Raw genomic sequence first — 27,993 nt, 5'->3', positions numbered from 1 at the left:
CTCATATTTATGGTAAATTTCATGAAAACTCCTTAGTAATGCAAAATCACATCATAACTAAGACAAAACTTGGCAAATTTGACCATATTTGCTTCATTCGAAAACTTGAAAAATGTCGATAAACTTTTTTCAAATTTAACTGCTGCCCGAATTAAGAAGTAGTCCGATCTTAAAGGAGCCGAATTAGCAAGAGTATACTGTATCATCAGTTAACTCAGTTACGGCGTTATCACACTTGCACATTAAAATTTTAATGTGATTCACATTAATTGTCGCTTGTAAGCGTCCAAATATGTTATTTGTGTCTCTGAATCACTTAATATTTGGGGTTTTTCTATTTATTGATAAAGAAGTGGACTTGGCCTGCAAAAATAAGTTTAAATTTACCTAAAGCATAAATATTTTTCACATTAAAAAAAAAGAGAAAATCCCATTAATTTTTCGCATTAATGCTATAAATCAATTTATATCAAATTTTGCGGGCCAAGTCTACCTTTTTATCAACAAATCGATCAAATTTTGAATATAAAATGATTCAAACACACAAATTACACATTTGGACTCTCACCAGCGACAATTAATGTGAATCATATTAAAATTTTAATGTGCAAGTGTGATAACACATTTAAGTTATTGTCAATAAGTTCTCAAATGACAATTCTCATAATTGTACAGGATTTATCCTTGATGGGTTAAGAATTATAAAGGTGGTTTGCTAGACGTTTCATCACAAAAGAGGGCGTGGTTTAATTTTATGGGCAGGGCTTATTTCACTCTTTTTAAGCGGTTGCTACGATCTTCTTGTAAAATATGATTTTTTTTTTAAATCACGGTAAAATGTAAATATGTTAAAAATACTAAAAATATTGGTAAAAAGAAACCTTATTTCCTAAAAAAAAGAAAAAAAAATATAAATAAATGCGTTCTATTGAAAATTATTGTGAAAACATAATTTTAGAGACAAAAATAAAATCGATGATTTATTGCGGTAGCAACACATCTTAGAAAGATTTTTATTAGTGAAAAAAAAAGAAAGAAAAAATGAGAACAATTGCGTTAAAGAAAATTGTAATTTGCAAGCACTGTGATAGACATTAGGTGATGTATTTTTTTTATGTTACAGACAATTGATTATAATTTTTACCAATGAAAATATTTCAAGAAAAAAAGGCGAATATCAAAACTTTTGAACAAACCAATTTATGTTCAATGCAGTGTAAAAAAAATGTTAAAAAGAAAATGAACAAGCAAATAAAACCTATAATTTTAATACAGAGAAAACAAGTAATCCTGTAAAGTGAATTTAAACAACACTTGGTAATTCCTTCCTCTTTTTAATCCTTTTTAAATATCTTATGTTTATTTTGTTAAATTTTTGTGCAGATTTCAAAATCATCTTACACAATTTTTACTTCAATTACTTCCAGTTCATCCCACAGTTGAAAACGAAAATGGTTACAAAATCAGGTAAATTTTTTTTGGCAAAGTATTTTATTGTGTAATATATTATGTCAATAATTTACAAAATAAATAACAACTAATAAATATTTTTGGAGTTTTTTTTTATTTCCTCTCTTTCCTGCTTCCTGCCTTTCCCCTATTTCAACGATCTTCTCTGGTTTGAAATTTGAATTTCCGGAATGTTTTCGGAGCATGCCGCTGTCAAGGAGGTTTTGTTTTGGTGTTTGTGAATGCAATTTGTTGCTCGCATTTTTCGCACTTATTTGGCAATAATTGCATAATTATTCGTGATATCTCCTTTTAAACTGAATTACTGAATGTTTCTCTTTCCAAAAGTGGTGAAAATTACTTAAAACGAACTGAATTTTACAAGTTCTAGATGTTTTGCCATTGTGAGGTTATGTTCTGAGTGCAGAGTGTGTTGTTGTCTCACGGATTTCCTTGCGGGAGGTCAAATTTCCCATTATTTTCACCATTTTCACACTTACATCACATAAAAGTGTGCAATTAGTCATGGCCAACTGGACTAGAAATGAGCCACAGAGATCATCAACGAGGAAGAAATGGAATCTCGAAAGTAAGTGCATCGTTCTCTTGATAGAATCTTCTACGTCGTCAGGATAGTTTATCTTTTTCACCCTTTATCAGCTCTATCAGCTGTTCACTGCTTAATCTCAGATAAAAATTCTCACCCAGTCCATTTCTATTCTAAAAGACCAAGAGAGCAAAAATTCTTCCCTAACTTCAGCCTTAATTCAATCAGTTACTTCAGTAAAATCTTTCAAGAACAACCCGGAAAGCTCTGCCGGCTTTATCAATTAGTCTCAAGTTCTCAGAACTTATTTATTAAATTTTCCATTTCCCAGATAAACAATCCCTCAACAACCTAAAGTACCAAATTGCTGAGGATGGCTGTTCCGAGATCCAGTACGACATGGCAACAAAGTTGCTGGCAGAGAACTCTGGTAAGAATTGTAATTTATGGGCTCTAAATTGCTTAAGATGAATCTTTAGGATGGCTTCGATATACAGTGGACGCAATCAAATCAAACCAAGTCTTCCGTACTTGTCTGATATCTGATGCTCCAATTGAATTCCTCGCAAATCACTTCTAAAATCAGTTTTCGATTTAGCCCCATTTAGGCCCTTTACTGGAAATATTGGCGATAAGAATGGTCATATTGTCGAATTAGCTTCTTATAGTGTATCTATCTAAGAATACAATTTGCCACCCAGAATTCAAAGCAGGAATAAGAATAAAGGAAAATATTATCAAAAAGCAACACGCTGTCAAAATTTCTACCTCTGTCGGGAAGACTGGATATTTTTGCCCAATTCATTGAAGAAGTAAAGTAACTAAAAATTTTATCAATGCAGTCATTCTTCAGATTTCAATTGCTCAAAATAAATGATACAAATTTGTCTAATTTGCATACATAATGCAATAGATATGAATCGGTGTATCAATAGGTTGTTATATTGTGCTTTTTATTCAATTTATAGTAGGGGAGACCGGGGCAGTTTAGTCAGGGTTAGAATAAGACAGTGGAGTGTTATAAATTTCCATAGAAAGTATATCAAACAAACTAGTATTTATTTTGAGTGATTAAGTTCTTCTCTATTCAGTGAAATATTTAATTCAATATGTTTTTCATAAACTATAGACAGACAAAAAATTATTTGATGGTCAAATCGCTCCGGTCTTCCCTATCAACTTATTAATTTCTATTATTTCTTTTTTTGTATATAGTTTTTTTTATTTTATATTTCTTATTGATAAAACTCTACAATCTTTGTTTGCATTGATCTTTGTCGTATCTGCATAGGTATTTTATTTTTGAAAATAAATTGTTTGTGAAGTTTAATAATGTTCTTTTCAGCTCGGATTCAAAATATACTAATCTTGCTCATATTTAATAAATACAAAGGCCAGTAAAATCGAACAATAAAAAAATACAAATACAACAACGGTCTATGCAAATGACGATATGACTTTAGAAAGTTTGCAGGGAACATGGGGCAAAATGTCACAAGTCAAAAATACTAAAAAACAAAATAATGTTTATAATTTTACCGATGACAGTCTTAAGAAATAGCTCAATTTCATTTTGTACGTGTCTTGCCTAGACCGGCCTTCGGTGTGTTCGACTTTAAGCAAATTACCCTGTAAAGCAGCTCAAAATAGGCCTATGGCCTAAGACCTGAGCAAAGAGATTTAAGGGGGGGGGGGGGGGGGGGGGGGGGGAACAAAAAAAAACCCTGTAAAGCAAGGATGAGCTTAGAGAATCCGCCATGATTTTTGTGTTACCTGCGTGGGGAAATTTTTAAATACGAACAAAATCAACGAATATTGAATATTGGAAAACTTGATTTTCTAAGTAAAAATGAACAATTATCCCTATAAAATGAATTGTTTTCAAGAAAAAACGTTTAAGGGAGTTCAATTTTATAGATATAAATATGATAAATGTTCTAATATTTGATTGAAAGCAGTGGAATTCCAAGAAGCTCAAACTTGAGTGGCCCGCAAAATTGGAAGTGATTCGCAAAATGGGTCCTATATGAATGAAATTGTTATTTTTTATTCATTTTAAATCGGCTATTTATGGATACCACCCACTCCGATTAAAAGAATTATCTTTTGTTTATATTTCTAAATTTCCCAAAATTTCCTTGAAATTAACCCGGCTGACCAATACAGTAGAGTCTCTCAAATCTGAATCTCTCAAATTCGAACGCCGTTTGGATTCAAAATGTCAATTGTGAGGTTGTGTTAGAAAGTTCGTAATCTAGGTGAATGAAAATCATATATATGTGCTTCTTCCTGAATGTTTACATACATTATTATCGTATAAAATGAAAAAGAAGTATGTTACCACTAAAACTTGCGAGAAAGTACGAGAATTTTATTCAAAGTACAATTTAATCTCACATAAATTTCGTTGGTTTTGAAAAAATCGTTCGAATTTGGGAGGTGAGAAATGTCAAAAATACCCCCCGAGCGTTCGAATTTAGGAGACTCTACTGTATTTTGACAGTTCTTTTTAATCACTAATAAGTAGTACTCGTAGCATTCGATATTTTATTGAAAATAAAATAAAATTTTACTTTTTAAATTCAGAAATAAACCCCAAATTTCTATATTTACTCATGTATTGTCATTATTTTAAACAAAAAAAGTGTTTTTATTTAATAATAATAATAATAATAATAATAATAATAATAATAATAATAATAATTTATTTATTCACAAAAATAGGGTCAACCCTTTTACAATTGTGAAAGAAAAAAAAAGAAAAAAAAATGAGATAAAGAAATTATTAAAAAGAGAAGAAGTTAATAAATTCAGAAGTTTAAATTTAAGTACAAATAAAAAGATAAAAAAAGTAAAGAAAAAAAGTAAAGAAAAATTCCTAAGCTTCTCAGGCTTCAACTTGAAAAAAGTTTCGAATGGCAGCTGCAGAAGAGCGCTTGTCATTCGGGACACTATTAAAAAAAGTGACGCCCTTAACGAACAGAGTCCTGTAAAGACATTCACCGTTCACTTTAGGCACCAACAGTCCCCGAACCCTGGCTGAGCCCCCCCTAACCAGAAGACTCGACAGGTACTCGGGACATTCAGAAATCAACAGATGAAACAGGAAAAGTACAGTTCTCATTTTCAAAAGGGATGTTAAATCACATCCAATGAAAACGTTTCTATATGGAGTAATGTGATCTCGGCGACTTATGCCGCAAATATACCTGACACAATCATTAAAGGAAACCGTCAGGCGACGAATTGTGTCACTATCCGCCGCAAAAAATAGCTCTGCTCCGTAATTAAAAAAAGGAAGAAGAAGCGCTCGCGCGAGGATCAAACGAGTGTTATAGGGCGTGATGTCCCGGAAGCGTCTGAGGGTATACAGAGAATAATTGACCTTTCGGCAAATAGAGATGGCCTGATCAGACCATGAGAGAGTTGCATTGAAGATTATGCCCAGGTTTTTGACCTGATCAGAAAAAGGAATAATTTCACCGTAAAGGTGCAATGGATAAAAATCAAGGGAAACTCCTTTTTTAGAAATTACAATAGCTTGAGACTTTTTAGGATTCAAAATCAACCCATTTGATAAAGCCCAGTGCTCAATTCTGGAAAGATTAATATTCATAAGTCGAAATGCCTGAAGGGAATTGGAGGGCTCACCCTCAACATAGAGTTGAAGGTCATCTGCGTAAAGATGAAAAGAGCAATTCTGTAATACTGAGGGTAGGTCATTGATGAAGAGGGAGAAGAGCAGTGGACCAAGTATTGAGCCTTGACCAATGCCCTTATTTAAGAAAGACGGTGAGGAACTATTCTCACAATACTTCACGATAAGAGACCTACCAGTGAAGTAAGATTGAATAAGGGCCACTGCAGAGGAAGAAAACTTAAAAAGAGAACATAACTTATAGCAAAGGAGATTGTGAGGAAGGCTATCAAAGGCCTTAGTGAAGTACAGCAGAACAAGAATCACGAAGCGATTTCGATCTATCGAGGACGCAATGTCATGAGTAACTCTCAGAAGAGCAGTCGTAGTACTATGGCCCTTTCGAAAGCCTGACTGGAAATCACAGAGGAGCCTGTTTTCATCTAAATATTGCGAGATCTGCTCATGAAGAAGAAACTCAAAGGCCTTTGATAGTACAGGAAGAAGGCTGATGGGCCTGAAGTCAGAAGGAGATTTGGGATTAGTAACTTTGGGAATAGGAACTACAAGAGCCCGTTTCCAAGAATCAGGGTAATTTGAAGTTGTAATTATATAATTAAAAATATCTGTGAGCACTGGAAGGATTACCGGGAGAAGAATTTTGATGAATTGAAGAGAAACGCCATCACACCCCATAGCATTCGACTTGACACGTGAGATAGCGAAAACTACGTTATCATGGGAAACGCAGCTGAAGCTAAAACCCTCCCAGGGCGCGGGGGGTAAAAAAGGAGAGATCACAGTACCAGCAGCACAGGATGAGAAAAACTGGCAGAATTCGTTAGCCGAAAATGAGTTACTCTCACTGGATGATACCGACGGTCGCAGACCAAGCTTTTTAATATTACTCCAAAGGGTAAAACAAAGGGGTAACAAAGGGTATTACTCCAAAGGGTACTCCAAAGGGTTTAAACTAAAATCTGAAACCTTTAAATCTAATTCATTGCTTTCTTGTGCAATATTGCCGTTTTGAATATGAATAGGGGATTGAGCGTGTATGACAGCCTACTGATGCTAAAGTTGCTAAAGTTATACTAACACATATACTGGCAAGCGAACATTGCCGCCTGGAATATGCCCAAAGCGGAAGCATTATGCGTTCTTCATCCGGATATGTTCATAATTAGAAAAATATTGTACTTAAGCATAATTTCGTGTGATTTTCTTATAATTCTTTTCGTGGTTTCCATAATTTGTATCAAGTGCAATTTTTCCAAAAAAAAAATATATATATATATATATATATATATATTCTGTCTTTTACAATTTCCTTGAAAAGTTTACTTGGAAGTTTTACTTTGGAAATTAATTTGTAAATATCCATTTTTAAAATCTACAAATAATACGACTATTTTTCAAACAACTTCTTAACTAAAAGTTAAATATTTGTTTTGTTTCCAAGCGGAATTTTCCACGTTTTACTTTAAATTGGTCACTGGTAACTTTCAGAATGAGTGATGTTCAAAACATGTTATGTCAGATCGATTGGAGGTGTTAGAGAAAATCCTAGGATTACAGTAGGTGTAATTAGGAGAGAATCGTAACTAACCAAGCACTTAACTGACTGTCAGAATGTAATGCAAAAATGGTTTTCCGAATGTCACGCAAAACATATCTTAGAAAAACAAGCATAAAATTGATTTTTTAACACATGATACCTCCTACAAATGGTGGAAACATGCAGAAAAAAGTTCCATCTAGGCAGTCATGCGCAAATTTTTGTATCCTGTGTAATGTTTCCGATGAAAATGATGTGTGCATAGGTGGGCAAAATGTTGCACGAAGCTGAGTGAACCACGGAAGCTTCGTAAAAAGTGCCACTAAAATTTCATTTTTCTATAGAGAAAAATCCAAGGATTTCCAGGAATTTTGTAAGGTTGAGTTATCAAGCTAATAAGTAAGAATTTTTTTTTTTAACATAGGGGAAAGTCCCCATGCTTGATACCATTGGAAGCTTCGTAATTACTAAATTTTCTATGTAATATAACATATATGTGACACATTGAAACCATATTTCAAAAACTATGGGAAAGTGGCCAGTTTTTAAAATAAATTGCGAAGTCACGTTTGTCGAGAAACATAGGAAAAATTTAGTCATTACGAAGTTTCCAATGGTATCAAGCATGGGCACTTTCCCCTAGTGGTATAATTGATTCAGGTTGTTTGGCTTTCAATAAAAAATCCTGAAACTTGAACTCCACTTTCCGTACGAAGCTGCACAACCACCGCTACTTTTCTCATTTATTGATGATCCACTAAACAACTAAGGCCTCATTCTTGCAAAAAAATCCGTCCGGAAGTTGGCTATCAGGGAATATTTGGTGTATTTTAATTACGATATAAAACCACACAGTAAAAAATGTGTAAAATTTTACTACTATAATTGTGCAGAATTCCAATATTTTAAAGAAGACATAGTTTTTGGTTTTGAAAGTCCATACATGCTTGAAATTGCCCCAATGTCCCCTAGAGGATTTTTTGATTTAAAATGTGAGTCTTTTATTTTTGTGATCGTTGTAGATAACAGATGTCTTTTCTTTTGTAAAATAATTTCGGAAAAATCATTCTAAACTGATTATTAGGGGAAGTGGGGCGCGTTTGAATTTGGGACGGCTTTGAAATTGGGATTTTTTTCTTATTTTTAAATTAAATTGTGTTTTATTGTAATGTAATTTAGCTTCTCAATCTAAGATAAGGCTCAATTTTATTTAAAATAAGAAAAAAAATCCTAAAGATATTCACCAATTCGAAAGTTTAGCTTGAGCAATTTAGTGCCTCTTTTAGGATTGTAATTGAAATTTTACAAAGACTAATAGGGATGTATTGTAAATACTAGATGAAGCTAATGAGAACAAGGGAGTTTATTGGCTCACGAGGGCCGCCAAAGAGGGTCACGAAGGAGCTCTGACCCTGTTGCAGGAATGCTATAGAACTGGTCGTGGTATCAGTGCATCCAATGAATGTGAAGTTCAGGCTTGTCTGTCGATGAGTCGAGCTGAGAGGGCAGCCCGAAAGGCTGCTAGGGAAGTGTTTCTGTGTCTATCCAAGGGGGAGGAATATATAACAGCTGCTCAGCTTGAGTGCAAAATGCGTGAAATCTATCGAATCCAGAAGAATCGCCGAAGACGGGGTTCACCGGAGAACCTGGAGAATGGCATTTCGGCCAGTCCGCAGCTGTACAGGCGTCGGGTGTTGAGTGGGGATGAGGAAGTGTTCACAGAGGCCAATTTCATCTCAGCAGCTGGACAGTATTCCAATGGGCATTTGCCGAATATGAACAGAGCGCTTACGGTGTCTGAACCTCATCCACATTCACTGGATCATGTTCCTCTGCTCTACCGGCCGATTGTACATCCATTTCTCTTCTGGACACTGCTCTACTATCGCCTGATCAAACTTCTGGCATCTCTTCCGGACTGCGACTATAACATCAAAATTCCAGCTTTGCTCCTGGTCTACTTGACTTTTTCCAGTGACAGTGTTTCCCTGACCATGTTTCTGCCCACTGCTGTCTATTACCTCTCGATTTTCTTCATGATCGTGGCTACTTTCAAAGTGCTCAAGTCCAAGCATGATTATGTGGATTTCCGGATATGGTCCGGGCTGTTTTTACGGTATGGTGATGAAAATTTGGACACGGAAAACACAGAAGCACAATTTCTGAGGAACAATCTCAAGCCTTTCATGTACTTCTTTGGAGCTCTCATCACAAATCTCATGCTGACTCCTGTTGTCTCTGACCAGTGGATTCCTCATTCAGAGATGACAGTTGTCTCCTTTGCTCTGGTCTTCATCACTCTGTTTGCATTCATGTCCTCAACTTCTTCCTTCGTCCCGGATTATCTCATTTTGATCTCCTTTGGAGTCAATGTCCTGGCCAAGTATCCATATGAGATGGACAGTGTTGTGAACCTTGGCTGGCGTTTCCTCGATCTCCAAGTTCCTTCCTTCCAATCATTCGTCATTGGAAATGGCATTGAATTCTGCCTCAATTGTCGGGCATTGCTGTATCTCATTATTCCCGTGCTGCTGATCCAGATTGCAGCCAGAGAAAATTGGAGGGGCATCTACAAGTTCCTGATTCCACACTGCGTCACTCTCAGTTGGCTTCAGATCTGCATTTCCAGCTCACAATTTTCCACGATGTTTGGACTCGTGAGAGCAACTCTGGGACTAGCAGGAGTCTTTCTCTTTCTGCCTCTCTTCGGCTTGGCTACCCTCCTGCTGCCTGTTTTTACAGTTGTGGACTCTTTTATCACCACCACGCCGACTATCAAGTTATCAGTGATTGCTTTGGTAGCCATTGTAATCCTAATTGGATGCAGCTTCCTGGCCACTAATCCAACAACGCAGAAATATTTGACCTTCTTCCAGGTGAGTTGCTTTTAATTTTGATACAGAAAAAGATGCATAATTTTCTTCAATGAAATTTCAAATTAGGAAGTAGCTAAACATAAAATTTTGGAGCTTAAAAATAGTAAAATATTTTTAACGAATTAAAATTAGGAGCTAGCCAATTTTGCCATTTCAGGCATAATTAAATGTTTTTTTTTTTAAATCAATTTTGGACTACGTCCTGGATAAAATAAGTATTTCTGTGACCATATTTCGACTTTTTACTACGCAGAAAAAAAATATTTCATAAAATTTTTCGTAAATGTTTGTGAATTTCCACTGCGGACTTAGAAAAAGCTCGTAATTCGTATAACCCACTAAAAAGTTCGTGAAAGTTTGTACATTTTCACAAACGTTCTTCGTAACATGATCACTTGACGATTATTTTTTCTTGATCTTTTACAAACGCATTTATAAGCCCTCGTTTTTGAGTTATGTATAATTTTTCGGAGGCATCCAAAATCCCGAATGTCAAAATCCTGAAAGCCAAAATACCGAACGTCGAAATCTAGAAAGGGCCAAAATCCTGAATCTTAGAAATCCTGAAAATGATGAAATTATATGGAGGATAATGTGTAGAATAATTTCCCAAGACAGAGAAAATTTCCCTTTGCCTCCAGCAAACGCGGGTGCAATGGTGTGAATAGCTATGACATTTTTAAGAATTCATAGAATTTTGGCTTTCGGGATTTTGGCGTTCGGGATTTTGGCTTTCAGGATTTTAGCTTTCGGGATTTTGATCGGGACCCATAATTTTTAGACTCCTCTAAGGAATCGTATGTTGATAGAATCTTGGAAAACTTAGGTTTCCTGTTTTTTGACGTTACGTAGTTAGTTCGTCTGTCAATTGGCTGTCGTCAGCTCTAGAGGCCGAACGGTCAGGTATAATGACTTGTAACTTTGGAGGGACCCACTCCCCCCAAATCAACCCATGGACCGCTAACATATTTCTCATTTTTCCCTAAGCCATTCTTATTCCCTCCAAACCGTTTTTAGGGATTGCTCGTGCGTTTTTTTTTCATTTTTGGATATGTTTTAGAGATCATCTAGGCGGGCATTTCTCCATATACGAAAATACTGTTGAATCATTCCTAAAATCTGTTTTTCAAGGTCAAAAGTTAAAAAGGCTCTGGACAGCTCATTTATTAAACCAAAGGGGTCATGTTTGGGCTCTTTAGGAAGGTCTTGGAATTTTCGATTAAACTGGACTTGTTTCACTAATTTTTATTCCAAATTCAATTATATATCTTCTGAGATATATTCGGGGCAGTGTTTTGAGTGATTTATAAATCGGTTCAAATCGATTGTGAACTGGTAATGAACCGGTTATGAACCGATAAGTAATTTTGGTTCGAAAATCAATTTCATTATTTCTAATACTATTTTGGGTAATTTTTTGAGTGATTTATGAATCTGTTCAAATCATTTAAGAACCGGTAAGATACCCAATATTAGTAACGAATTTGTTCCAAAATGTATCTCGTCCACGGACACTGAAAATTTCTGGAATAAATTTGTACCTTTTAGGAGGAACAAAAAGATACCCAAAATTAGTAACGAATTTGTTCCAAAAAAAAAAAATAGACCGTCTAGTATAAAATCGTATCCCTTCTCTCACACTCAGTTACCCGTCACCAACGAAGCGAGGAAGACGCCAAATCTGTGGCAATTTTCGTGCTACATGGCTTCACTTTTTTATTCGAGATTCCCTGAGGCGAGATGATTTCGTCATGCACGCGTTTATATAAAACACTCTTAAGTTGATTCTTATTGATGTTCCTTATGAACTTTCGTCACCGAAATCCATCTCGACTGAAGTATAGACCTTAACTGTAAGACGAAATCTTTTACACGGATTTGTTCCCGACAATGAGAACAAAAAGATTCTCAATATGAGTAACAATTTCGTTCCAAAAATTACATCTCCCACGGACACCGAAAATTTTTGGAACAAATATGTTACAGATGTAGGAATAATATTGTTATAAAAAAATATGTACCAATTTGTTCCTGACAGTGGGAACAAAACAGCCGAGTGCAACAAATTCTGTTTCAAATTTCAGGAACAAATTTGTATAAAACGAAATCAACTCAAATTTGTAGACATTCCACCATATCAAAACGGTTCCAAAAGAAAACTCTAACAAAATTGTAACTGCATTTCATAACAAAACTATAAAGAAAACTTTATGGAACAGAAAAATAATATAAAAAATAAAAATGGGGTAGGATGGGGTAATTCAAAACTATGTCAATTTTGGCATTTTGAGATTTTTTCACTGTTTCAGATGGTTTAACCAGGAAGAAGTACAAGACTTTACATTCGAAAGTACATTTTCATTGTTTTATTTTTTCTTCCTTTTGCCATTTGGTAAAAATTGGAAGAACTGGTAGGAATTTTAAAGGAATAAAAACTGGTAGGAATTCTCAAGTTCCAAATTAAACATGATTCCAAATTACCTCATTTTACCCTTTAGTGAGGATATTAGTCATCTATCATTTAGCGGGGTTTTGCCATGCTTTTAGGTGTTTTGCTCTATTTTGCTACGCAGAGCTCTCCGTGAAATGTCTTTTCAACGTTTTTTGTCCATGAAATATTAATTTCGTGTTCCTTTTTGTTTCCTTTTGAAATTTGAGTAAATCGGTTGAGAACTAAGTCCTCCAAAGTTGTTTAACTTTGAAATGTTCGCGTGGACTGCCTTCTAAACATATCCGAAAATAAAAGAAATTGCTGGAGCGGTTTTCGGGAAAATACCCGAAAAAACATGGCTTTAGGGGCTTTAGGAGTTTGGAGGGTGGTGGGGAAAAATGGAAAAAAACGTCTTTAGGTAATGTGTTTTTTAGAAGGAATCCTCGTTGATTGGGAGTTGATACCTCTTACCGTTTAAGCTCCAAAACGGTAAGACCGGCTTCAGACTAGAAGTTTAGCCTAGTTCCCGAAGGTCTCAAAAATCTCAATAATAAGCAATTTCAATGATTTTTCAAAATCTAATGCATAATTTGCCCTTACTATCCAATTATAAACAATAATTTCTTAAAAAATCGTGCTTGATAAGGAATTAGAGGAGTTAAGCCAGATAGCTAAGCCTTAGGTCTGAAACCCGTATAACACGTTGAAGAAAAATAATTACACTCAGAAAAATAATCGAGTAAAACTTACTCGAATCGATGTTGAATTAACTCTTTTTCGTTGTAATTTTCGATTAACTATATTTTAGAGTTGATTTTACTTCTATTTAGGTGTAATATTCGGAAGTTGTTTCAACTTTTTTATCTTAAGATTTACATGACAAAAGTGTGTAAAAAATAACTCTTTTTAAGACTGAAAATAACTCGTTTTAAGAGTTAAAATAACTCGTTTCAAGAGTTAAGAAAAATCTTTTTTTTTTAAGTTGAAATAACTCAAATCTCAAAATGAATATATTTTACAATTTTATGTTTTTTTTATTATTATATCATTTTCTTTAGTAATATTTTTTGACCTCAAGTTCCCTATGTTCCGAGCGAAATAACACGTATGAGTACGCACATGTCTTCATGAAACACTGTAAGGTATATTTCTAGTTTATGTTTTATATGAACTTTGCCACACGAAAATCTTCTTGACTGAAGTATATTCTTAAAACGAAAACCCTTAAGCATATACTTCAGTCGAGCTGAAATTTTACATCGAAAAAGAGTAATAATTACATCGATATTCGTAGAGTTAATTCAACTCTGCCTTAGAGTTATTTTAACTTTTTATGTTTTTTTCTTAGTGTACTCTCTCTTTAAATTCGAACGGTATGATAATTAAAATGCGAAATCTGTGTAATTCTCAATTTTGGGAGTAAAGAAGCGTATCGAGCTGATTTTATCCCAAGTGTTCCGAGAAGAGTTATGCCCTAGACACACTTTACTTAATTGTAAAGGATAAATTTGATATTCCTTTCTCAGTTCTCCATCTGCATTGCGGTAATTGCGATCCAAATCAGTCCCTTGCTCTCAACTAAAATCGCTGTTCCGGGAAATGAAGAATCTCTGTTTAATCCATTGGTTGAGACTTTGGCTCCCATTGAGGCTTCACACGATTTCCCAGAGAGATCCTTCGGCATGAGTTGGGACGTTTTCTATCGCTATTGCCAGAATCCGGCGTGGGAACATGTGAGCAAAGTGAATTCTCGTATCCGTTGCAGTGCCCTCAATGGAGTCACGGTAAAATGGGATGGGATTGTGAAGGAGGTGGATTTGAGCAGGATTTGGAATACGCGGGAGAATCTGCTAAAGTACGTTAAGCCAAAGATACTCAGGGATATGCTCGTCTGCTACTTTGGAGAGGAGACCAATGTCAAATGTGCAGCTAGTGAGGACTGCGAGGACATGAAGGAGTTCATTGAGAACAATGCCAAATGCAATTTAGGAAAGTTCAACAGGTAAGAAAATTATTTTCTTTTTTTATAATAAAATCTATTTACCTTTTTAATTGCAATTTTCTCGTTAAATTTCCTTTTTTCACTATGCAATATTGCAGTAAAATTGTAGGGGAACCGGGGGACAATTACTCAGGGGCAAAATTAGACAGTGCGATGTTGTAGTTTGCCTATTAAAATTAATTCAGAGTACCTAAATACCTTCTTCTTATTTATTGAAATATTTATAAGCCTGATTGAAACATTTTTCACAAATTATAACTCAAATTGCAATTTTATATTGCAATTTTGTTTATGAAAAACGGCCCTTCGCTGTAATAAGATTAGCATCAATTCTGTACTGTAAGTGACATAAGAAGTCTACGTGTCTTTTATTCGATTTTTCTGCTTTTGCCAAAATAGGGACTTTTTCGACTCGTGAAAATAACTTTAGGAAAATAATTTAAAAAGCACATTTCTTATAAGATCGTGATGGTTATAAATCTCTTAAGATTTTTAAAACCTCTTAAAAAGTTAAAATATCTGTTTTATCGCATTTTGCCCAAGGGGTGATTCATTCTCATTTTCATTGACGAGTTTCTAGTTTTTTAGGATTCAAGAAATAATTTTTTTTTTTCAAGTTTTGCGAAGCATTTTTAAGTTTTCCTGGGTTTTAAAACAAATTTTTAGATTTCACGTACACAGAAAAAAATATTTTGTAAAAATGTTCGTAAATGTTTGTGAATCCCTATGGGGGAGTTGCAAAAAGCTCGTGAATCGTATAGGGGAGACCGGGGAGATTTGGGACACTTTTTCATGTTTTGACTTTGAGACAGTATTCCAAAAAATCACGATAGTGTATTACAATTTTATGCGGTCTATAGGATACTTATGGGTATTGACTTTATAAAAAGTACTCGATAGAACTTGGAAAACAACTGAGTTTTCTTGGAGAAGATAAAACATTTAACTTGACGCTTTGTCCCAAACCTCCCCGATGTGGGACAGTATGGGACGCAAAAGAGGATGTTTGGGACGCGTTTTTTCTCGCATAATTTGTATTACTGGAACACGTTAATTAATTTTAAATACCAGATTAAAAATATTTCTGAAAGAAATAATAATGTTTCATCTTTTATTTACACTTAGAAATTAATATCAATTTTATTTGTACAGTAGAGTCATTTATTGTCAATCAATTATTTAAAGTATTTTCTTCTTATTTTCCATCTACCTTTCTTTTCTTTTTTTTATTCTAAATATTGCAATCATGATTATCAAATTCCTCAGGCGACTAGATTTTCTTGCAACTCTTAGTTTTGAACTCATTGATGGATTCCTGTTTGATTTTACGACAACTGCATTGACCCTGTTTTCTCATTATTTCTCTGAATTAGCTCTCGCCTTGCTTTTTCTGGAGAACTTGTTCGAGAAATTTTCGAAAAAAATAGTTTTTAACTAGACTAGGCAATGATCGGATATCCTCTCAGAAGGAATTATTGATTCCCAAGACAATGATGGTTTAATTGTCCCTGTTGTTAGAGAAATCTGCTCCACTGATAAACTTTGCACAAGAGGGAGATTTCCAGTAGAAACTGGGCATTACTCTTCATTTTCACAATAAACAATTGCATACCACCTACAATCTTGTCGAAAATCAACGTCCCATTCATCCCCTTTCAGGTGTCCCAAACATCCCCACGTGTAGTTTTGGTATTTAAAACCTTTAAGGAAAAAACGAGAGCGTATAATCTCTGAAACTTTTATAAAAATATGTTCCCAGATTACACTGCTACCTAATGAGATAAAAAAGTTTTGATTATATATCGCTGATATAAAATACAAAGAGGAAAACTGAGACGACAAAATATACGATTTTTATCAATTTTTAAAAAAATGTTCATAGAATTAAAACAATAAAACTGAGGATATCCATTCTTTTAGTCAAGATACATCTTAATATTGCCTACGATTGAGTAGTGGCCAAATCCCGTTTATTTAAAAAAAAAATAATGAAAAAATCGCCTTGTCCCACACTACCCCTGTCCCAAACCTCCCCGGTCTCCCCTAACTCAAAAATTCATTCGCGAAACCCAAGAAACTCAAATTTAGTTCCAATTTGTTCTCATAATTCTATAAAGCCAAAAAATGCTTTGCGAAACCGAAAAATTGCTTTATCAAATCCGAGAAATCCAAAAATTAATTTAAGTAACTCAAAAATTAGTTCAAATTGGTTTTCAAAATTCGAGAAACCCAATATACTCAAAAATAGAAAAAAATACTTTGTAAAAATGATCGTAAATGTTTGTGAATTCCTATGGGGGAGTTACGAAATGCTCGTGAATCGTATAACCCACAAACATGTTCGTAAAAGTTTGTACTTTTTGACAAACATTGCTCGTAACATGATCATTTGACGAACATTTTTTGTACTTTTACAAACATTTGTTCGTAAATGTTCGTAAACACACAAAAAATTTTCGCAAAATTTTGTCATTTGTTCGTAAATATTCGTAAAATGTTCGACAGGAAAACTGTTTCCTGTCTATTTTCATCTGCATTTCTCATTACATAAAAGAGGTTTTTTAAAAGTTTTTTTTTTAATATTTATTTTTAATCGTTAGGTATGACTATCAAATAACAGTACGCATGAGTTCGGGAGTTTTTAAGGCGCCAACGGAGATTTCTCTGGTGGCTGAGCATGATTTTGGAAACTTCACAGTGCGCCTCAATCAGTCCGATCGAATATGGTTTGTGGGTGAGCTGAAGATGTTCAGTGAGACTGGGAAGAAGACTGGGCAGAGTCAGGGAGTTCGGATTGATTTGCAGGCGATGGGATGCTTGAGTTGTTCAGACAAGGAGTTGACATATGTTAAAGTGAGTGGCAGTGAGAACAAATGGGAATTCTTCAGTCAGAGCTTCATCAAATGTGGCAAATATGTTCTCAATATCATCTTCAATCCTCTGCTGACGTTCAAGTGAACACCCAAGAACAAACTGGACAGATGCTGGATTTGGAGGGGGAAGAGAAAGGAATAAATGAAATTGAAAAATTTTTAGTGTGACTGGGGCCCTTTCAATTGAGTGGTTTTTTTGGGGTGCAAGAAGAGCCAATCCAGGACATCATTGAGGCCACTTTTTGTCACAGAACTCGTTTCAACCACTGTGATTCTCTGTCGCAGTTCCTTTCGCAGTTTCGTGAGCTGAAGCATCAGCAGAGCTTCATTTCGCATCTGACGATAGGCTAGGTCCATCTTGGTCAGCACCAGAAGCATCTCAGCTGTCTGGAGACGAGGCTCCGTGAGGATTGTGTACAGGAGGACGCCAGCAGCGGAAATCTGGCAGAGATTTGAAGTGTCCACGACGTAAATCACGTGAGTAACATCCTCAAAGTATCTTCGCCAAATTGGTGCCATTGTCCCTCCGATTTCGCGAATTTGTACACTGAGCATTTGCTTAGATTTCTGCTTATTGCTCTCGAAATCCTTCACATTGGGGTTCTTTACGGTGAAAATATTTGTGCCCACTGTTGACACCGAATGCGAGGTCTCATTGATCGAATCCACTTCCTTCAGGCAATGCAGTAAATGCGTTTTTCCTGTTTGGAGGGCTTCACAGTCAATTTATGTCTTTTATGTAATTTGGAGAATTTTCCTATTTACCAGATCCTTTTGGCCCGATACAAATGTGAGACATTCTTGAGACTTCTGCAAATTAAGTTTAATCGATATCTCCTCAGTGAACGTTTTTTTGAAAAACTGTTGCAAATTCATTCATTTCCATTCATAATTCTTTGGACCGTTATTAACATTAAAGCAAATTTAAGATTATTCAAACATTATTTATTAAAACATTATTAAATTAAGATTAAAAGTATAGGGGAGACTCGGGCAAAAAGTCACAAAACGGATATTTTATTTTTTACAAGCTACTCGAGCGCCTCAGAAATTTCTATTTAGCGCAGTTTTATAGGAAATTTACTTCTCTACAACTTTGTGAAAGTAATTTTGCTCTATTTTGTAAGGAAATACGCTTCTCGAGCCAATTTCTAAAAGGTAATTTTGTGAAAATTCTCAAAAATGCTGGGGCAAATAGTATCAGACATTGGGTATTATCATATTTTGATTCGCTTCATTACGGACTTCCGTAAATTTGAAAAAAAACCTACTGTGGAAAAAATGTTTTGTCAAATTAACAAGACAAGTTTGTAAAAAGTATGTTCTTCCATACAGAATATGGAAAAGTTTTGTCAAATCGGCGGCCAACTGGATCTTGTTAAAAGTTTGTCAAAAGGGTGTTTTTCCATATAATATGCAAGAACAAGTTTTGTCAAATTGGCAAATAACATCTTTTTGACAACATTTCAACAAAATCCATTTGTTCGTTTAACAAACCATTTTTTTTCAGAGTAGAGGACATATTTTCATAGAAAATTTATTCATCTACAGCTTTGTAAAACACCATTTTCTCTGCGAGAAAAGTGAGAAAACGAGAAAAACGGTTTTTATGCTATTTTAGAAAAAAAAACACACAAAAGACTGCAAATCTTTTGACCAATGCAAACAACAAGCGGCGAGACATGATGATGACGTTTCTTTTCGCCGTGAGACATCAGAAATTGCTTCGCTTTTTTGTTAGTTTTTGCTCTATACCTTTTGTTACTTTTTACCCCAAGTGGCCATTTTTAATAAAAGGATTTCTGGAAAAAAGAACTTTTGTGAAATTCTAAAATAGATAGCGGATTCATATTCAAAAAAACCAAATTATTTAGAAAATATTCACCAGTGCATCAATTTTGGAAAATAAGTAGGTAATAATTGTTATCTTCTGCAAGGAAAATATTTCAAAAATAGGGCTAAAAATTTCGATATTTTTTTATTTTCTAAATTCCTTATTCGAATTCTGAGAAACTTACGACATTGAAGAAGGTCTATGGAGGCTATCTATAGAGAAAAATTTGAGCCGCTATCTTTTTTACCTTGGAAGATATTGAATTTTGAATTTTTCGATTTGTGACTTTTTGCCCAGTCTCCCCTATTAAGGTGGGATTTTTTAACAATCTCACTTACTATAATCCTAACAAAATCTCATGTTCTCCGATCGGGCACAAATTTTGCCAAAATGTGTTTCGCCACTTCCCGATCACGAATATATGGGTGGCTAAAAAACGTTCCCGTCCGTCCGTCCATCCGTCCATCCATCCATCCATCCATCCATCCATCCGTTCGTCCGTCCGTTCGTTCGTTCGTTCGTTCGTCCGTCTGTCCGTTCGGCCGTCGTCCGTCCGTTCGTCTGTCCGTGTAGAGATATCGACCTACAGTTATCGGCAAAGGTTATCGGATGAAAATTGCAATATGGTGCATTGAACCCTGCCTTCTGCCATTTTTATTACTCCATTTTTTTGGTTTCTCCGGTTTCTCAATAGCTTCGCCCTTATCGCATCGATCGTGCTGTAATTTTAGTATGTTATAGCTGCCTCTTAGAGCTTTCGATCAATACCAAACTTAAGGTCCCCTGACCCCCCTGACCCGAGCTATAAGGGTCCAAAAAACAATTCTTAAAATGGCCATAACTCCGGTTCTAATTGTCAGAACTTAAAAAGTGAAGGCTTTTTGGAAAGCTCTCATGATATGCCACTTCCGCTTCTAACATCACAAGTTCATAAAACCACCGCTAGGGGCGCTCTTATTAAAAAGAAGATTTTTTAATTTTCTAAATTAAATAACTCAAAAATTCCATTGTGCGTCGGGCCCAAATTTTAGTATGTTGTAGACGCATATTATACCTATCAAAGAAAAAATAATTAAGCCGATCGATAATCTCTGGCCCGAGCTATAAGGGGTCAAAGTTCGAATATTGACCGGCTTCTATCTCCGGTTCTAATTAACATTTTGAACTAAATTTTACCTTTTTGGTTTCGTCTCGATGAGCACTTTCAGATAGAAGTTCAAAAAGTCACCACAGGTGGCGCTGTGATAGCGTCAAAATTCATCGAAATTCAAAGTCACTTTTCTCAAAAACGGCATTGTGCAAGTTAATGAAATTTTAGTATGTTGTAGTCCAGTCTAGGACGTTTCCAAAATGGTGCGTATGCGCGCTGTGGTTAAAACAGAACCGGAGATATGAGGGGTCAAAGTTCACAAAATTCAAAAAATCATATCTCCGGTTCTATGTGACCGATTTTGATGAGTGAGGGCTTAAACGAAAGATCTCACCAAATGCTACAATTTTCTAGTACATTTTTTGAACTTCATGAGACCAACACCAGGGGCGCCACAGTTGAGAAACTAATTTCAATATCACATAACCTCAATTATCTCGACTGTCGCTGAACCGATTTTGATGATTACTTCGACATAATTGTAGAGCACACTTGTCTCTACATTTCGTCCATACATCATTTTCCGATCAGACTACGCTATCACTCCGATTTTGCCGTTTAAGTGTGAAAAAATTGATTTTTCCCATAATAACGCTTTGAAATCACTCAGATGCCAATTTGACTGCCTCTACTCCACCAAGACACTTAAAATAGGCGTTTAAATGGAAAGTCCCGCAAAATACAACAATTCTTTGATATAGTTGAAGTTCACCAAATGAACACTTGGGGCGCTCTGGTCGAAAAAACGAGTTGAGAAACAAAAAACCGCGCTTGTCTCGCCTTCTGAGTAATGGATGGGATCATGTTCTACGGAAAAATTGTAGAGGACATTCTGGTCTACATTTCACTCATATGTCACTTTTCTGCCAGTCCATACAAATCTTTGATATTTTGGTTTAAATACAAAATTTGTATAATTTCACGAATTTGATTCAATATAACTGAATTATTAATCGTATCGAGATATTTATTACAAGGTAATCATTTTTACAATGCGTTATATCCCATGTTGGAAGAATCTGCGAAGTCCATTGTAGACCGCCCAGGAGCGCCTTCCCGTAGTATGGTGAATGCTTCTTCCATGCTCCCGGAGTTGTTGGGCGAGGCGGTGCATTTTTTATTACGTTATATCACAGTGAAAATGTCTTTTTCTAAACATTCAGATCTTTGCACCGGGCGGGACTCGAACTCACAACAGTGAATCGAGCCAGGGAATCGATCCGCCCAAGAGTCAACAGTCTTGCCTATTGCGCCACTGATTCCCCAATATAACTGAATGGCGTACCCCAACTTCAGCTCTAAATTGAATTTGCGTACATTTCGAGTTAGCTCACATTAAGAATCTCACCCACATAAGCCGGTTAGGATTATCAGTCCCTTTCTCATCTTTAGTTCTAAATCGAATTTGCATGCAATCTGCAATCCAAGTTTTCTCACGTTAAGAATCTCACCTGCAATAAATTGATCTAAAGTGTCCATTGTTTTTGGGAGCATTTTTTTCTTTTCCATTTTACACGTTTTTCACAAATTTTCACGGAAGTTCTAGGGAATTCTAGCGGAACCTCCGCAGGCTCCGCAGAAACTACACGGAAGTTCTTCAGAATTTCCTTGGAGCTTTCATAGTATTTCTGCGGAATTTCAATGGGACTTCTACGGAATGTTCATGGAATTTCTGCGCAAATTCTCAAATTCTGTGAAATTCTGCCGAATCGGAAAATAGGCACACGAGATCGACAAATCCGTGCGAAATTAGAAAAATGGCACAATTTTTACAAAATTATCTACCCCTTGGTGTTTCCATTCTTTACTATTTCTCTTCAAAAATCCATTTTTGATTTTAGATAAGGAATCTTTGCAATTTCCAGTTTGCAAAGTGTTCTAAATCCGCGTTTTGCATAATCAATCGAAAATCAAAGTGGACCGTTAAATTTTTCAATAAAAAACGCAAAGAATTTTTATTAAAAATTTATATTTATTAGACTTTCATGAGAAAATAGAAATTGTTGCCTCATTTGAGCGTTCTTAGTGCCACGGAACCTGACTGGGATGCGTGATTGTGCCCTTCTTGTAGTATTTTGTCTGGGAAATGGCTCCGTTGGTGACTTGAACGACTGGCGGAGGAGTATCGCAGTCCTGATTCCTTTCGCTGTCTGATTTGAGACTACCAGCACATCGCCAATTCTTCATATAATTCATCTTCCACATCCGGATGCATCCATCGTCTCCGGTGGTGGCCAACATGGTGCCAGTGATGTTCCACGTGACTCTCCAGACCGTGCAGTAGTGATCATTAAACTGACCAGCGCACTGGATTTCCAGCCTGGAGGTGCCTGTGGGCTCAAGAATGGGCTTGAGATTGAAGATGTAGACATCCTTGCTGGCCACGGCGAGGATGTGGTAACTTCTTCCGACGTTGGGCGCAAAGGCGATATCGTGAACGGGATCTGTGACCTGAGTCAGTGTCTCAACTTTTGTCCATCTCCTCGCATTCTCGCTGGATTCATAGATGAAAACTTTGCCGCCTGTGGATTGAGTTGCATCGTCACTTCCGGCAGCGATCATCGGGGAATGCAGACGGAACATTGATTGGTTCCAGGACAAACAGCTCAGAGGGAGTTTGCAGGCAATTTCGTGTTGTAGTGTCCACTGAGAGAGGTTCATGATGTCTGGAGCCTCATATATCCGGATGACTCCGTCAGCTGAGCATGTGGCCAGGAGCAATCCCTGACTTTTGGGAGCAAATTTCACGTCAGTGACACTTGTGCGGGAATCCACAAGATTTGTTCGACGCACCCAACGCTTCACTGGAGCCATGGTGGGAGAGGATTTCTCTCCAATGGTCTCCTCCCACACTGAAGCTGTCCTGTCAAAAGAGCAAGTTGCCAGTACCTGACCAAATTCAGGATGTGCCCATGACAATCGCCAAACTGATCCCGAATGAGCCTTCCAGCTGGCTGTAACACTCCACACTCCTTGCTCATTCTGATCCCAAACCTGCAAGAGTTCAAGAAAAGTCACGAAAATCGAGGAAAATGTGAAAATTTCAAAGGTAAACATTGCATCATAACCTCACTTTCTTACCTTAACCGTCTGGTCGCTTGAACAAGTCGCCATCCTCTGTCCATAATAATCGTAGACGACATCATGTATTACATCCTTGTGCTCTGTTCTAATGGTATTAGGTTCCAGCATGATTTTTCCAGGGTTTTCCTTGTTTTTCACAAATTCGCGGGCGCGTCACAAATAGAAGTCAATATTTTGTTATCACACACTGGATGCCCCTAGCGGAATTTTGTAGAAGCTTTTTAGTTTGTGTCTTGGCTAAAATCTTATCGACATATCGCACTTTTGCAAAAGTAATGGCCATCATTTTTATTCTTGATTTTTCAATTAGGAATCATTTATTCAGATGGAAACGGAAAATTTCATATCGCTCCTTGGAAATTGCAGGGGGTCAACTCACTTTTTGGCGATTTTGAGATTCTAATGCACTTAGAAAGACAATTTAATATATTTTCATATGATATTAAGTCATTAAATTTCGTTTTTAGAAAAGTTTTTTAAAATTTTAATATATCTGATTAACTTGCATAATTTTGTTTGAAGTCAAGGGGCACAAAATAGATTTATCGTTCAATTTTTTTGTGAAACAGGGGACCAACTCAAGCAAGTTGATCCCTTGTCATTCTAATTTCAGCAAAATTTGCACATCATTTAAAACGACAAGGAGCTAACTCATTAAAAAACATATTTTGAAAGTTTTGAAAGGTAAAAATATTAAAGTTTCGATGTTTATATTAGTGCTCATACAAATAGAAAAGAAATAAATTGTTTTTCTTCAGTCATTAAAAATTGAGATACTTATTTACACAAAGTTGAATCTTTCACGCTGTCTCCTAAAAAATGGCCGAAAATTAGTTGGCCCCTTGTAATTTCCAAGGAGCGATATTTTTTAGGGGAAGTACTTGTAATTTAGGACAGGCTACGTATAAGCATCAATGGTAATTCCTTTTCAAATGTTTTATTGGAATCTTGACAAGCAGTTTATTATTTTTGCTTTTTCTGAAATTAATTTTATTACGTTCAAAAATGAATAAAAGTGTAGACATAATTTGACTGTAATTTTGGACACCTTGCTTGTAATTTTGGACAGCTCATCCACCTCAATAAGACGCCCATTGCCGTATATTTCAAGAACTTAACTTACCAAGTCATTTTCCTGTTTATGAAGATGAACCGTAGTTCGTCCCAAGGAATCTCGAAACCCTCCATATAATTTATTAAAGAAAGTTGACTTCGACAGTCCAGATAAGTGCGGATTCATGCATTTTATCGTCTTTCCGGGAGTGTTTTAAGGCTTTTAGTATTGCATATTGTTCGTAAAGATTATGCTTCTTTGTTTTTTTTAACACATTAGGCACAAAAAATTGCTTTTTTCCCCCCTTACTAAGGTCTTAGGCCTTGTGGCTTATTTTGACCAAAATCAAATGTTGGGAGATCCGATATAAATTTACCTATGTATTCAAAAATACCAAATCATCAATTAATAATTTTTTTCTCTAGTAAAAATAAATAAATAGCAGATATGGGGTTAGACCTACACATCACTAGCCGTGTTAATACAAATTGCTCATCATAATAATTAAATATTTACAAAATATCGAGGAAAAAACACCTGTCCAAAATAAGAAGCATCACCTCACTGGAGAATCTTTGGCAAAATCGTCTATTTTTCACACGAAAAACATCGGTTGGATCAGCAACTCAGTTAACTGCATTTTAATCTGTATTTCTTGCAAACGACTCATCGCTGAATAGTCTTCTATAATAATATATGAAAATGACAGAGAAATGCAGATAGCAGTGTTACTGATTTAACCAACCATGTGATTATTCGAAAGCTCGTCTTTATTTTACTCAAAAAATACAGCTCACAGCTCATTCTCCATACTTTCTGTCTCCAGTAGAGCAAACTGCTGCATAGACAAGGACTCTTATATATTACATTATTTTTCATATATTTCTGCTTGCAAAACCAAACATTCTAATCACGGCGCACATTCTCTAACCATTTGATTTTTCATTCGCTGTCTTTAAACTCTTTGTAGAATGAAGTTAATTACTCGTTTTTAGCCTCCGCTAAGATCAAGGCTATAGGATGAATTTAATTCATTCAAGTTTATGAACGAGAGTAGATCCCTTGGAAGGATTAACTAGAACTGGAACTCTCTGGAACATCTATTAAAACACGTCAGTTGAGTTAAACTTACTTTTTCTTCCCTGTTGCATCACCTTGTCTAGAGGCTAATATGCACGAGCAGTTGCTCTTTCAAGAGGAGAAATTTTAAAGGCGTTTATTCTCCAATTTTCTCTGTTTATAAAGTAAAAATTCTTAGTACTAAATCCCCTAACAAAGTGGAGAGAGAGAAAGAAATTCCCGAAGCCATTTTGTGGGCAAAATTGGCTAATACATAATAAGTCAGCATAAATTGTAATGAACTGATCTATGGCAATGGGAAATTTTCACCCTATTCTTATGAAAACATACAAAAGTAAACTGTTAATAAAAACTAAACTATGACCCAAATTATTTTCTAATCTTCATTATCTAACGATTTAATAGTGTAAAAATATATCCCAAAATGAATAAATTCCCTATGATGATTCTAAGTGCTAAAATTCTCCCATTAAATATTGATAATTTTCTTCTTGCAATAAAAGTTAATATGAATTTATCTTAATCTTTAATAATATTCTTAATTATTTTCTTCTAAACTAAAAACCCATGTTCACTGTGTGAACAATAATATCCAATATCTCGCAGTTTATGAGGTTCGTGAGAGTGATGAGGCAATTTTAGAGCCACTTAAACTCAGAACCTTTGACGCAGGTTGAACAAAGAGTCACCGAAAAAACAATAAACGGAGAAAATTAGTGTATACAGTTTAAATTTTATTATAATTCAAAAAATGAGTATAAAAAAGGGGGTAATACTACTAGGAAGACAGTAAAATAGGTGATGAATAATTTATTATATTTCCCTCTGTAAACTAGTGCTTAGTGGAAGACAGTAAAATAGGGTATGAGCTAAAAATCGACCGTACTCTTGACCGTACTCGTTCAGTTCATAGCGATAGGGTTATCATGTTATCGTAATGTGCGTATAGGGGAAGGCTTTCAGTTCAGGTTTCGCGCACACTTTGGCTTCAAACCCTTCACATTTTTCCCATAGGGGGAGGCTTTGAACTTCGCACACAAAAATGATGTTCAAGTTCAGTGATTTTTTCTGACTACCATGCAAACCGTATCGATTCTCCAACTATGCCAAAAAAGTCTCTTATACGGTTCATAATCCCACCTCAGATAATCCCAGGAAATGCTCAGATTTTCCTCCAGAGGAAAATGAAAATTTAATGGCGATTTGTGCGAAAGTTCAATCAAGTTTCCATCTTCGCACACGATTCACGTCATCACTGAACACCCTATTTTTACCTTAAATTTTGCACCGAAAACTAAAAGTTTCACATCATTGTTTGAAGGGAACTCTAATCTACTTGATTAAACTGTTTTTATAAGGAATGAAACGTTTTAATATCATTTATTTGGAACTTTTCTAAGATATATATTTTCATGACACTAAAAACCACTTTTTTGCTTGATTCCATGAGAATTTCACTGTGGAAACGATAAATCTGGTGAATACTTTCTTGAAAAGTCCAAATATTACCAAATTTACACTAATCAATAAGTTTTTTAAGCTAAAAATTGACTAAAACTCTGCAAGCGAGAAGATCGCATAAGATTCTACCATTCTTCTACGGAGCCGGATATCCTCAAAAACGTTTAAATGCGCATCAATGAAGATTTCTCTGTCCCTACAGCTGCAGGAATCAGGATTTAGCACAGATATTGAGCTTCAGCAGGTGAACAAGTTAAAATTTTCACAAAACAGCTTCTCACGGACAATTTTTTTCTTTGACATGAAAAACAACACAAAAGTGAGGTTATGTCTCAAAAACCAGTTGTAAACTGTGAGAGCTTATTGTAGATGTGATTCTGTCATTGCACATTCAGTTTGTGTGTTAAGCTTAAAAAATATTTTTACATCAAAGAAATGCAAAATTGATTAAAAATTACTCAACTGCGGCCTATTTGAGTCAAATTACTTCTTGTTTATCAACTTTAAGATTTTCAAGTTTTACTTTTTATCGATGGATCAAATCGGTAGATTACAATAGATGTGAATATGAGGGATCGCATCTAAAATGAAGTTTCCTGGAAAATGTGCGAAGGAACAATGTCTTCTATGTGCGATCGATCAATGTGAGTCAAGTTTGTGATATTTCTTCCACCCACAAAAGCGGCTTTCTTCAGCCCAAAAGGTTTTTACATAAATATAAACCCTAATAACCCCATCTACTTCGTGTGATAGTCGTTTTTCAGAAAAGTGATATTAATTGTGCAAAATCGTATCAAGTATTACAATCAAAATTACAAATTTGGACCTGTTTTTAATGTTTGCTTCCTGAAACTAGGAAAGAGGATTAGACTCCCAATTTTTTCAGGAAAGGTGGGATTTAAGACTAGCTATTGAAATATATAGCCATAGATAAGATTCATAAATGAATACGGAAGA

The 27,993-nt window shown here is 35.5% G+C and overlaps 3 protein-coding genes across 3 annotated transcripts; 1 reads left to right on the top strand and 2 right to left on the bottom strand.

Annotated features, from left to right (window-relative positions):
- Nucleotides 1–1,647: 1,647 nt before the first annotated feature.
- Nucleotides 1,648–17,541, top strand: LOC129798954 (wolframin). The gene is made up of 5 exons (XM_055842484.1): nucleotides 1,648–2,038; nucleotides 2,328–2,426; nucleotides 8,530–10,067; nucleotides 14,025–14,500; nucleotides 17,101–17,541. The coding sequence occupies exons 1-5, from the start codon at nucleotides 1,975–1,977 to the stop codon at nucleotides 17,456–17,458; spliced, it is 2,535 nt and encodes an 844-aa protein (XP_055698459.1). The 5' UTR covers nucleotides 1,648–1,974; the 3' UTR covers nucleotides 17,459–17,541.
- LOC129798978 (ADP-ribosylation factor-like protein 16) lies at nucleotides 17,533–18,172 on the bottom strand. Its single transcript, XM_055842533.1, has 2 exons — nucleotides 18,139–18,172; nucleotides 17,533–18,074 (listed from the first exon to the last, which is right to left on the bottom strand). The coding sequence occupies exons 1-2, from the start codon at nucleotides 18,170–18,172 to the stop codon at nucleotides 17,533–17,535; spliced, it is 576 nt and encodes a 191-aa protein (XP_055698508.1).
- Nucleotides 18,173–22,309: 4,137 nt separating this feature from the next.
- LOC129798963 (nucleoporin seh1) lies at nucleotides 22,310–23,636 on the bottom strand. The gene is made up of 2 exons (XM_055842509.1): nucleotides 23,439–23,636; nucleotides 22,310–23,351 (listed from the first exon to the last, which is right to left on the bottom strand). Exons 1-2 carry the CDS (start codon nucleotides 23,547–23,549, stop codon nucleotides 22,380–22,382), a joined length of 1,083 nt encoding a protein of 360 aa, XP_055698484.1. The 5' UTR covers nucleotides 23,550–23,636; the 3' UTR covers nucleotides 22,310–22,379.
- Nucleotides 23,637–27,993: the final 4,357 nt, after the last annotated feature.

This window comes from Phlebotomus papatasi, chromosome 1, assembly GCF_024763615.1.
Source record: "Phlebotomus papatasi isolate M1 chromosome 1, Ppap_2.1, whole genome shotgun sequence".
In the NCBI taxonomy this organism is placed as follows: domain Eukaryota; kingdom Metazoa; phylum Arthropoda; class Insecta; order Diptera; family Psychodidae; genus Phlebotomus; species Phlebotomus papatasi.
This window is presented reverse-complemented; position numbering and strand designations above follow the sequence as displayed.